Source organism: Falco cherrug, chromosome 6 (assembly GCF_023634085.1).
Source record: "Falco cherrug isolate bFalChe1 chromosome 6, bFalChe1.pri, whole genome shotgun sequence".
Classification (NCBI taxonomy): Eukaryota; Metazoa; Chordata; class Aves; order Falconiformes; family Falconidae; genus Falco; species Falco cherrug.
In genome coordinates this window covers 64,798,928-64,812,633 of record NC_073702.1, presented here as the reverse complement: position 1 = coordinate 64,812,633, position 13,706 = coordinate 64,798,928, and the positions used below count along the sequence as shown (strand labels likewise).

Below are 13,706 nucleotides of genomic sequence, written 5' to 3'. Positions count from 1 at the left end.
AGATATAAGGCATCTTTCTGTTAAAACCTACAGTATTTCAATTAACCTGGCATATTATTCAAATTAAAAACACTGAGCTAACAAGAGCCCCTTTTTGAAACAAATTCAGGGTTTACCATCATAGCTCTCATTAATGTTTTCAGGATTAAGGCAGGGCTGGCAGTCAGAACAGACTGATATGGAGGCTAATAAAGACAACTGACATGTGCAGTAAGATTTTCAAATGTCTCCTCCATACAACCAGGTCATTAACTTGGCATTTAACATCCTTGTCAAGGTGAACCGCAAGACACTTGCACTAGCAGAAGTCAGGGCAGTAACAGTACAAGCTTCTGCAACATCCAGTAAGCCATAAAGGCCAAGGAGCCATTTGTTCCCACTTCAGGAAAAACCTCAAAGGACATACAAAAGCAGAGCAGCTTTAACTAGCCCTTCTAACGTTTTGATTCACTCTGATTAAAGCAAAAATGTCTGGGGGAGAGGAAGGAGTACCAACTGCCCTGAATTACAGTTATTTAACATGATTACGTGCTGCTTTGAGAACTATTTCATCTGAGTACTGCCAATAGTTTGGTCAGCTGTTGGGTTTGCTAGTCTTGCTCACCTAAAACGAACATGCATATAACATCAGGAAAATATACGAAGCAACTGTATCTCCCAGTCTCTTACATCAAGCCACACTTCCTGAGCAGCTACAGTGCTGCAATTAGCAGGTGAGAAGACAGCATGAAGAAGTCAGAACATGTCCAGTTTCCTACCTGTAGTTAGCTGAAAATATGAACTGCTTCAGGTCATTAGCAGTTGTTATGCCTTGGAAGACACTCAGAAGTGGTCTGTTTGACACAGACTGCCCTATACAATGGACTAACCACTTGCCTCACACCACATGCATCGGTTTTGCCAAGAAAAAAGAGTTTTATGCAATGCCAAAACCATGATTTGAGAGTATCTGTATTAGAACAAGGTTAGAAAAGACAACTTAGAAAGTCCTAGCCAAAGCTTTTCATAACATCTAGGTTTCATTTTGAAAAAGGGAACATAGAATTGTTCACAAGGTACAACTTGTAATACAGATAGATAAATGAAAAGCAGGGTTAAGTGAGGTGGCATAGGAATGGAAGCAACCCAGCTACAAGAGAACAAAACTTTACTCTCCGAAGAAGCAAGATAAATCAAGGCTGCACATTTAGTTACTTGAGATGCTCAAACCAATTAATTTAAAACTACATTTTATACCTGCACACTATGCTAAAGAGCTGCAATACAAATCCATTGTACCTTTGTAGAAAAAGCTCGAAATAAATCACTGAGAGAACAGTCAATTATTGAAGAAACTAAAAACGTGTTGGCACTATCTGCTGGTATAATAACAACAACAACAATAGTAATTTATGACAATGATGACGTAGGATGAAATCTGGGCTCAAAGAAAGTACCAAGGTTTGGTTCCTCAGATGCTGAGGCAATGAATTAAAGCAACAGTCCACACACAATTAAAAAAAGTGCCCGCTACATACAGCTAGCTAGATCAAAGCCTTGAAAAACCTTGAAGAATGGCCATCAAGGTCAGTATCTCAATTCACCAACATTAATGACAGCCTAGAGAAACAAGTTCTGTGATGACCGTGTTTCAGGTATTTATAACGTTAAACTGAGGACAGTAGATAAAGAATTAACCCCACAGAATCTGAAAGATATCACAACTACACTGATAAGAACTCTAAACTTCTACATAATAGTTTTCCATATTCTGTTCATGAAAGAAAAAATGTCTTTGTGTTTGCAGAATGTTCCAGTGACTTGAATAATACACACATTTGATAAAGAATCAAAAGGCTAAATAAGAACATGTACATCCTGACAAGCAAGAAAAGCAATTGACAGCCAAAGACCTAGTAAAAATCTGTAACGTTACGTAACTGATACTGTGCAATAGTGTTATTTTTCAGATCTCTCAATTTCCATATAAACTAGTGCTAAACAGCAAATCTAGGATTTAAAAAAGGAAGTGTTTCTCAAAAGCATCCTGCCACCCATTCTGCTTTTAACACACCATGTCCAAGTGGTAGAATTGACCACCAGATAGCTCCAAGCCTGGTGTTTACCATGAAGTTTTCTCAACGGAACTCATGGAAGTGTTTCACCATTAATCGTCAGCTACCTGAGGGACAACATAAATGTGTCTCATGTGAAGAACTCCTCTTGTCAAAACTGTCAGATAGCACTGCCAGGCTCAGGCAACTACTGCCTATCTTAAAGTGGGCTTTGTAGGGTTCCAGTCTGACAACACGGGCAAGTATCATACCTAAAAGCCTTACAACATCAGGGATTCCTGGGCACTAGTGGCTTTGGATATTTGTCTATTTCATAACAGAATCACTCTAGAATTAAAGAACTCTCCCTGGCTTGAAACAGTATGCTAATTATAGTGGCAAGTTAGTAATTTGGAGATCTGCCAGGAACAAGACAGAACACAGCTGGGTTAAATACCGTTCTGGAAAAGTGGCAGAACAGCAAGGTGCTATCTCTAGTACAGAAGAGTGAGTTCAGTCACCAAGAAACTTTGTCATAGTTCTCAAATGTTTTTTGAAACAGGAAACCACCACTGGCATTTACTCATGCAAAATGCTGCTAATGGTACATACATAATTTCTGAATAATATTTTGCATATCACCAGGCATCCAGCATCGGATTTCAACCACTTGATATACTGTACTCCAAAGTCAAGAAATGCCAAATCACTTGCACTCTTAGATAAACCAGAGAACTTGTCAGCTGCCACTTGCAGCAAGGACTTGGTAAATACACGTTGGACTATCTCTAAAATTTATTCTCAATGTACACCAAAACCAAGGGTGATGAGTCTAAACAGGCATCCCAATGAGTAAGAATACAAGGCAGCCTAGAAATTTTGTGGTCTCAAACAACATTTGACTGTCTTTTTCCCCTTTCGTTTTTTCTTGAAAGATCTAACAGCTTAAGTGTATAGGTGAAAGGTAAGGAAAAATTTATGAGATCTTCATATCTGACATAAAGGACAACTAAGATTTCGAATTTCAGTACTAACACAGAGGAGAATATCCAAACACTGCTGGAAATAGTCAAATGGTAAAATACAGTAAGTAAATTTTTTTGCTAAACAACTCACAAAACAGTTAAATATCTCAACTTGAACGCAAGACTGGATAATGAAATGAGGGGACTGTGCTGGTATTGCACATGAAACTAGAAATCAATACAGCTGTTGATATAGCCATACACAGAAACTAAATGTTTGGAATACAGAACACACTTTGTTAAGGAAAGACAGAAATAAAAGACCAAGGGCAGATTTACAGATTTCAAATAATACTGTAGACTACAAGAATAAAAGCCATATGGAAAAAAAATCGGAGTCACAATCATTTTAGGAAACAGTTACAAGGGTTTCCTTGGATAGATCTCTCATACTATCTGGGTCAGAGTTACCTTCAGCAAGGTAGATCATGACAATTATGGGTCCATTAAACCAACCTAGATGCAAATTTTCATAATTTTAAAGAAAATACAAAGTAGGAAGGTAACCTGAAAGTGGGACAAACTGCAGTTATGGGTTTGATTATTAGAACACTGTTTTAAATTGATGCCTCCCATAAATAATTCAGGACAAATTATAACAGGGAATTAATTTTGTGCAGGTACAGAACAGAGTAAAATCAGCAATACAAATGAGTTTAGATTTGTTACTTTGCAGTGGCATGTACATCCTATAGCATGTGGAAGATGGTGTGCCAGAACACATTTAATAAAATAATTCATTTTCTATATAAAGGGATAGTTTGATGCAGTATCAAATGGGAAATAATTTCACTTGGAGGAGATGTAAACTACTTCCTAAATTACTAAAGCATTTTAAGAGCTGGCTTAAGGTGGAATACCTTTTGATTATATAAAAAAGACTGAGGGTTGACACAAAATTTGTAGAACTGAATATAGGCCTGAATCTAGAATATATTTAGAATATATTATATTTATAGAATATATATAAATATACAATATATTTAGAATATATTTAGAACTATTTAGAACTGAATATAGCCAGTTTCTGGGACTGAGTTTACTTCACATCTCATTACTATTGTTGGCAGGAAATGCAGGAGTGTACTAATGAAATATGCTGATCAGGCAAACTGGTAGACATACTGGATACATAACCAGATCATAGTATTATAAAACGAGAACAGGATTGACTTACTAGTAAAAGAATAGAAACAGGATAAAATACAAAAATGGGATGTGTGACCCTGTATGAACTTAAAAAGGAATCCAAATGGAAGATTATCACTTGGAAAAAAAAAAAAAAAAAGAGAAGAGAAGAAACATCTTGTACTAATACATACTAAAATGTTTATAAGTCAAAGTGACACGGTAAATGAGACTGAAGTGTATCAGGGAGAGAACTACGAGTATCATTGCATATGGTGCTACAGAGAATTTGGTATGCTATGTAGTGTTCCAGCTTTACATTCAAGAAAGAAACTCCTACTGCCAAAGTACAGAGAATGAATGCTAGGGCAATAGACAAGCTTGGTATTTGCCCCGTGACTGCTAACATCCCACTGCTGGATCATGCATGAGAGCTGGAGAAGGACTGGCACAGGTGAGGTCCTGCACCCCTGGCTATATACACAATATATGAAAGGAGGAGAAAAGAAGGCTTGTGGGCACAGCCATGAGGATGAGTGCCTTGGCTCCCGCTATGCTGGGCTCATCCCTCTCTGGGTTTGATAGCCAGGATGTGCTATTCTGCTTTCTCTTTATCTGCCTTCCCCAGGCCTGTGTAAAGCAACATCAGACAACTCTGGTCTAACTTCTCTGTTCCAAACCCCCAAAGGTTAAGTAACTTGGCTTGAATAACTGAGCCAAATAAAGGTTGAAAAGGACTATGAACGAAGTATGCAGCCAAAAAGGAGAAGAAATAGCCCAGGGACAACTGGATATAAACAGATCACAAGTAAAATCACAATACAACCACCAGCTGAATGTTGTTTCACAACCTCCTTAAAGCAGGAATAGTAGAATCAGAAAACCAGATGCTACCTTGCACAGGCTCAAGTTTTTGCACACTAGAAAAATCTGAAGTATGGTTTAAGGCACTACTGGGGAAGTGAATGCTCCCAGTGTGTAATGCTAGCAAGTAGTGTGGCGTATTAAGACTGATAAAATATTCAGAGAAGAATGACAGGAACTATCCAAAGACTGAGAAGACTACTAGATGACAGAGTAATTACAGGACCTGTCAAACATTAGAAAGTAGCTGAAAGATTGAACTTGCTATGGGTAAACTATGTAAATTGAAGTAGCACCAGATACTGTCTCTCTCCCTTCCCTGGGCCCCACAAATCCCAACACCCCAGATATACTCCTTTGCTTACAAAAGTAGAGCTATTACAAATTACAAGCTGTAGACTAGGAAATGTCTAGAAAAAAGGAAGACATGGGAGACTGACATGAAAATTCTAAGCTGAGATACTTAAGTAGTTACTATTTGAAATGGACGAATTGGAATACTCTGACAGCACACTATTCATGTTAGTTAAGGGTGATTACAAAAACAGAATCTGTGAACTGATATGTAAGTATTGTCTATAATTATTAAGCCTCCTCAGCTTTGCATCAGAAGTCATTAGCTAGAAATGTATCTTCCAAAACCCACAAAGATGAATTTGCCATTTATTTTCCTAGTGTTATATCCCAATTAGATTTTTACAATCATATACCACAAAGTGTCAAGATAACCAAAACTATACAGAGAAACTAAGTAACAATCTGTATTACATCAGCACTTTTTTTTTTTTTAGCATATAAACCATGTAAGGGTCTTTTAAATGCAAGACTGAAACTCTGTAGTATATACAAGTTGATGTATATAAGAAAATACAGCGTACAAAAAAAGATTTGGCATGCTGACCTTGGTATTTCATCTTCTTCCCATTCAATGAAAGATACGCTGTTTGAATTTCCTGGCAAATGAATTCTATGACTTTTATTGACACCTGATATATCACCTAGAAAGAAAAACAGAATGAGAAATTATTTCATTTATGCAGCAATATTTTCCTACACATATCATTATGTAATTGCATTTATTATTTAATACTACCAGTCCAAATGGTTCTGAAGAATGGCACCGCACATCATCTTCAAAAAGTAACTATGCTATCATTTTAACTGATTTAACTTTCTTTCTAACATATAGATACATATAAAAATATATTCTCAACACACTAACATTAGAATTACACTTGCTGTGTTCTAGTCAGATCTTAACCTAAATTCAGTCTTTTCCTATTTGTGCAAGTCTCAAAATAAATCATGCAGAGTCTGATGCAAACTTCAGAATTCCCAGGTGTCTGGGTCCTCAGGTCAGATCTTAATAGAAATTAGAAGCTAAAAAACCCACTAAATTCTACTTCACACTTTTCCTCTTTCTTATCTGTGAGCTGAAAGAATACACAATATATTCCAGATACAGCAGCAACAACAGTGTGTGCAAACCTGCAATGAAGGCAGATGTCTGACCTACAAATCAAGAAAACACCATTTTAAGTTTGCTCAGGAGTCTCAGTTTAAGGAAGCGTGCTCCGAAGTCATGCTGGAGAAGTCCCATCTGAAGATTTACTACCTCCCTTGTGGTCTCTTCCTGAACCTTCACTCCTCAGAGGAAGGAAAGACAATATACACAGGATGTTGCACAAGAAAAAAAAAAGCCCAGGAGCGGAGTTGGGGGGAGGTAGAATGGCAGATGACCTTGAAAATTACTCAGTCTCTTGCTTCTATGTGAAAGACCAGCTTGAGCCTTTAATTTTCTCAGCTATGTTGGTGTCACACACTAGTAGGGTTTCCTGTATTATGTTTACCTTTCAGCAACAGCAAACAGTAATTGAACAATTCAATTGTCAGGTGCCTTCAATAAATAAATAAATATTTATTAGAACGTGTATTTTTATTCTATAATTTTACAGTAAATCTCATAACAGAGTCTTGCCAATGTGAATTCTACCGCTTGGAATAGCAGGAATAGGGAGTATCACATGTAGCAGAAAGCCCTCAATAGTACAGAAGCAACTGGGAAACACCACGCAAAAAGTGCCTTAGAAACTACGAACAGAAGCAACAGAAATTCAGCAGGCTTAATTAATTGTGTTTCAATCCAACTTTACTGCACCCAGACTAGTTTCTACAAACCCTGCCCCCTACATCAGACTCCCAGGCGCACTAACACAGCATGCAGACACTAAACTTGCATGGGAAACGTGGCACTCCGGTGTGGTGAAAAGACATGATGATTGTATTTAGGCAGGAGCTACCTCACTTTTAGCCACCCCTGCATCAAGATGGTCTATGAACCGCCATGCCTAAGGAGGCGATTCCAGAAAGACAATACAAAATATCTGATCCCATTTGCACAGACCCAGCTCAAAGCTAGCACAGCTTAGTGTCTGTGCTGTCCAAAAGTGACTGCTTGCTTCTTGGCAGGGCTAGTCCAGGAAGAAACACAGTCATGTTTTTACTGTGTGGCATATCAGCTAATTCTCCATATTAAAATGGAAGCTGACTATGGAAACATCTTGTTATTTTTCATCTGTAACTTGTATTCTAAGTTGACAAAACAGGACTGAACAGTTGTATATTGTAAAGGAAAATACATTACAACAGCTATGCAAGATTATATGCCAACTGGTGAAGTAATAGTATGTATTTTCAAAAATCATATGGCTTTCAAATACCATACCAGAATACTTTCAGTGCATTACCCCTTCTCTTATTCCCTATGATCCCCACTTTCAAATACTTCTAAAAATTGAGGCTCATATTCCTGTATCAGTCTGTTTCTTCACTTAAAGTTACTCACAGGGATAGATTTAAGGACACTTATCTTCCCCTTTTCTTGACATGGCATGTCTTTAAAGACAGTAGCAGTGACACATCAAGGTCTTTCAGAGTCATGTTACAGAAAAAGATTGAACTACTGAAAATAAAAGTTCTGTAATCATTTCAGTGGCATACAAAACAGGAATGAATTTGCAGCCTTCTTCCTCGCTGTCCATAAACAGAAGAACTTGAAAAAAAGAATTACATCTTCTGGATACAGGCTGATGAAGGCAGCTTTCCTGCTACTACAAATTTGCCTGCTGAACTCTCAGCCTTCAAAACAGTCTACTTATCTCAGTGAGAAAAACACCACTGGAAACAGGCTCCTGAGGCTGCTCACTTCCGTTTAGGAACAGATCTATTACTGAATTTTTTATTCCTTGCCACACCAATTTTTATGTTGTCACCTGTGAGGAAAGGAAAGCGTTTGCTGCATATGTTTAGGCAAAGACCTTTACCTCCACCTAAGAAACAATGGTACGCCTGCCCTGCATGACACAAACTACACTTGACTAAAATGAATGCATACCCCCTAGACATAGAATATGTGGAACAGGCAGGTAAGTGCGTCAATCGTAAGCAGAGGCTGTGCCTTCTACACCACTCCAACAGGTCTGAGCCTAGAAGGGATGGATGGCACTTCTAAGGGCTGCTGTGCAAGGATTGGCCTCTGTCCATGGCTGAGCTTTTGTCTTCCTGAAGTTTTGACAGCAGCAAGTGTGGCCTATTGTTGCGTATGAAAAGTGTTTTTCTTTAGATGAGAATCAGTTATGAAACACCATGCACTAATTATTTAGCAACAGTTTAGTGATAAACTTGACAGTCCTGGGTTAACGGTTGGACTTGATGATCTCAAGGGTCTTTACCAACCTAAATGATTCGATGATTGCTGTCTGAATATACATGCATAAAAATAATGGGACAAAATTAAAGTCAGCATGATTCTTACTTGCTGCCTTTACAGAAAGATACTTTACCATTCTTTTCAATTCTTGCTTTAGCTGTAAGAACAATTATGATTTAGGCAAACTATACTTATTTTTCTAAATATTAAGTACCAAAGACATTATGGTTTTCCTACTGTTATCTCCCCTTCATACTGAAGCATTTAGATAATTTTATGGATGTTCTTGCCAAACTTCATTTTTATGTGTGTACATTTAAAATGTCAAAGTAACTTTTTAAAATGAAAATTTAAAATTCTCCTTTGCTGAGACATTAATATTTCAAATTTCACCTTAGAACATATGACCTTAGTACAAACACAAGCATTTTAATTAAAAACATTATTTGTTAGCAGAGCATAACAATTAGCCATAATTTTGTAAAGACACTATCGCATCAAAGAAAATTACAAGTGATACAGCGATCAAAACCAAAATTAAAAAAAAAACCCAAAGCAACAGTATTAACATGCCATCTTTCACGTAGATTTTTCAACTATAGATTTTTCAACTAAATATCAACTATTTTAAATCTTCTGATTTGAAAAGAGGTGTGGTCATCTTGTGAAAATGGTTACAGCTGCACTGCTGACAGAACATGTGTTTCTTGATATATAGCATCTCATTTCAGGAAGCAGACTCTCGCTCAATCCAAATGCACAGGCACAAAAAGGAAACATGATAGAAAGCTACATGCAGACTTTCTTTTGACGTAGAAAGCAAACTATATGGAAGCAACACATCGTACCCATTCAGCCACAAACTGCGGCAAAAATCTGACAGCTAGTGATGTTTTGTTCAAAATGGTATTTTTAGCCTTCAAAATAATTATTTGGTCTTAAGAAATAAACACCTTACTTTTTCTCCTTGCCTTTCTGAATTTCACAGCAGCCAGGTTTATTAAATTCATTCCATATAAGTTGTAGTCTATAAAGAGTTGAAGGAGGTAGGGAATGTGGGCTTCATGAGGCTGGTATGGTTTGTTCATTATGGCTCCACCTTGAAGAAGCTCACATACTCTAAAAATAAAGACAAATTAGGATATAAACAAAAAAATATTCCAGGACAACAATATTGATATTTGATTTTATCAAATTATAAAATACTTACACTTCTTAAATTTTGCCTTAGTTGGATTTTTAACTCAAGAATTTTGTTTTCACAATAACAAACCCACAAAAATTATTTCTGCTAATAATGATTCAATATTTGAGTGTTAATTACAAATGAGCTGTGAATCCTCCAGCTTAAAAGAAAAAACCCAAAACTAAACCCAAAGAAAACCCACCCACCCCTGAAAAAACATCATACCATGTACTCCAACTGATCCAAAGACACTATAGTCCATGGAAATCTTTCTACAGAGTAACTGTGGCAGCTATGGACCTATCAGCAGTAATAACTTTGAAAGTCTCTCTGGTTCTCCTTTATATATATATATAAATATATATATATATATGATGTCCTACGTGAATTTGAAGTTGCATACTGTATACACACAGAAGCTGCGTTTTAATACCTCCCTAGGAGCATGACAAACCTGTTCTTTTAAACATCCACACATTTAAAAATAACTGCAGGTATTTGGATAATTACAAATTGGTGTGATAAATCTCAAAATAACAGGATATATCTGTAAATCAAAGAAAAGCACTAAACATATCTAAGTGCACTAAATTGGGTTCAAAAAATAAAGTTTTATACAGAAAAATTAAGAAAATAATTTAAGTGCAATTACAGTCCTTATTTGGACAGAAGTAATTCAAACATGAGGAGTCTGAAAGAACTGTCATGTCATACATGCACATAGATTACCTTAAGATAGAAATTTAAAATAATGCAAAATTTTACTAGTCTAGAACAAAACCCAGACAATCCTATCTTAGGATCATATAGCAGAGCTTTAAAAATAGGTTATGACAGGTAATACTACACACTCAAGGGATTTCAGTTTATGCTTGAGAAATAATTCCTCCTTATTTATTCCTGAATTTACTGCAACTAGTGTGACAGGAAGATTGAGATCAGCTGCACTTTCATTTAACAGAACATTACCCTATTGAGAAATAGAGAAACTGTCTAATAACAAAAACTATCCAGTTTTCCAAGTATATTTTGAATTTTAATGGGTGCTAGAATTTAAAAACTAGCAAAATCTACTTCGTAATATATGAGAGTACTACACTGTTTTCCTTAAGAGTTACAGGAAAAGTAACCTGATGCAAATTTGTTCAAGTGTTCAAGAATTACAGTTAATACAAGACTACTAAAGGCAATTATATTTTGTCTTGCTTTCCTAACATGCTACTGCTTTAAGAAGATTATTGGTATGCTTAGAATTAGTAATACTTTTATGTGTTTTGAAAAATTTGGACAATAACTTTGTTGCTTTTATTTTGTTAAGATCTAGGTGTATCTTGCTTCAAAATTGACTTTTTAATTCAACATTTAAGGAAATCAGCCAGAACTTCATATCACCGCATCCTTACCTTTTTACCATTGCAGGATTGTAAAGATAAATCTTCATAAACTGTCTCTCCTTTTCATGGTAACCATAAAAAGGCCTGGAGAAGAAGTAAAAGCAAGAAGCTAGCCAGTTATGCTGTGGCATTTATTCAACCACATTTTACTATAAAGAGTATTAAAATCCAGGGAGGGGAAATTACAAGATAAACTGCATATCCAGCAGAATGGAAATTCCCATGTCAGGACAAAGGGAGCACTATGTTACTTTATAAATATAAAAGACCCTATGCATATCAAAATATCTTTTAAAAAATTACATTAGAAGGCACTTGCCAGCTTAACATAGTTTCTCACTTTCTCCACATGTAAACACACTGATGGCTCACCATCATAATTTATTAGTGTTGGACTGCTTCGAAAACAGCGCTTGGTCTTTCTGATAAACGCTGTAATGAAGTCCTTAAGGACATGAATTCTACAGATCAGGTGTAAATGAGTAAATACTGGCTGTGTAACGTAAATAACTGAACAATGAGAACAGCTTAAAGGAGTGAATATCTGCCCCTTCTCAGTGATTACTAATCATCTTGTGCACTAAATGAGGCATGAATCCTGAAGAAAATAGGATTTGAGAATGCAATTAAAGAATACATACCATAATGAATATGTCAAGACTAAACTGAGGTTGAACAGGCAGCACTAATTCTGGTATTACTTGACTGAATTACTGACTTTTCAGCATCTATAATTCTAATCTAATCTAACAGGCTTGTAAAACAGCATGTTAAGGAAACAGGCCATAATTCAACACATTGGATGAATGAAAGAAGTCTACAGTTTGCAGTAATCACAACCAAAGTCAACAGAAATTCAGGAAAGCATACATTTAAATGTTACCTCTACAAAATAAAATACAATCTCTTTATCAAAAATATTATTAAAAATGCAACTGTGATGCTTACCTGCTAAGTAAAAAAAAAATAAATAGAGTAGTAAGAGGGATTTCAGACTTAAATGCCAACTCAGCAGAACTGCACAACTACAGCATTAATACTGTGATTCTAAATATGGTTAAATATGCACACATTTAATATCTCCAAAAGCTAGAATTAACTATTAAAAAAAACGTTTATGAAGGTAAAACTGAGCTAAGTTGAAACAACAAACTTTAAGCTGTTAAGAGAACAGGAAAGGTGAAGATCAGATCTTTATCACAAATCAATCTCTTACAGAGATAGTATGAATCTAACGACAGGTTCTATACAGTGAGTTATGATGACTCAATGTGCTGTAGGCATGTAAATGAAAAGTTACTTTAAAAAAAGTCATCACTTGCATGGCAAGTGATCCATGCTCACATCAACATGGCAGCAGGGAGAGCAAGATTTACAACACTTCCAAGGTTAGTTACAAACACCTACTTCAACTTCACAAGGACAGTGAATGTCACCGTTTTTATTCTTGGACCTTCACTATGTTTGGAAGTTAACACAACAGAAATCTTACATTAGAAATATAAAGGTTTTGCAAACACCTTTATTACATAACAATTTCCCTGCTAATGCAGAAGAGAAGAGATAAAATAATCTCCAAGATGTAATGAAATATATTGGTTTCTTACCACAGAGACACTATAATATCTATGCACATAATCTGACTCAGGTCAGAACAGAAGAAAACAGATTTGTGTAACTACATAAACATGTCTGTCTACACAGGTAAAGATGAAGATAAATTACATTTTCTGTTAGGTGCTTCCCATTACCCTCTTGGGCAAGCAAACAAAATACCATGAAACACACTTTTCTATGCTTCTTTAAGGCACTGAGCATCTGACTTTCAGTAATGACTGCTTTGAAGCTCTAAGGCACGAGAGGTGAAAAAGGCAGGTTCTCCTAGTCTCTATGTTTTCTCACTGATTCCAGGAAAGATTGTCTTCAGCAGTTCACCCTGCCCAGCTCTCACTGTTGAGAGGAACAGCTATACTGCAATTCACATAGTTCTTCACAAAAAGAACAAAAATAAGAAATTTGGGTGTTACCTTCCTTGTTACTGCAAAAAGACATCAGAAAGTTCCGATTAAAAATGAAAAGAAGTTATTGCAGCCACTTTACTAGCACTATCTATAAGATACCACTAGAAGTGGCTGGGAACAGAAGAATTATCTTCCTAAACTTAATAGAATGAACATGTGGTTTTTTCATGCACTTTTGATAGAAGATAGTGCTGCATAGTACTGAAAATTAGCATTTACATTGTTTTGAAGATGAGAAATTCAATGCATGTATAGACTAACTGTGTTCCTCTAGGACCGCTTCCTATTATTCACTATGATTTGACACATTTTTCAGTCCTTGGTTATGCAAGATAAATAAAAATTG

General features: G+C 36.1%; 1 protein-coding gene across 1 annotated transcript in view; it reads right to left on the bottom strand.

The window, feature by feature from the left end:
• Window positions 1-13,706, bottom strand: part of REV3L (REV3 like, DNA directed polymerase zeta catalytic subunit) — a 124,757-nt gene that overhangs the window by 63,151 nt on the left and 47,900 nt on the right. Inside the window, exons 3-5 of the mRNA XM_055714994.1 lie at window positions 11,349-11,423; window positions 9,718-9,878; window positions 5,952-6,048 (exon numbers count right to left, since the gene is read on the bottom strand). Coding sequence (XP_055570969.1) covers window positions 5,952-6,048; window positions 9,718-9,878; window positions 11,349-11,423 — 333 coding nt within the window. The remainder of the gene's footprint in view (window positions 1-5,951; window positions 6,049-9,717; window positions 9,879-11,348; window positions 11,424-13,706) is intronic.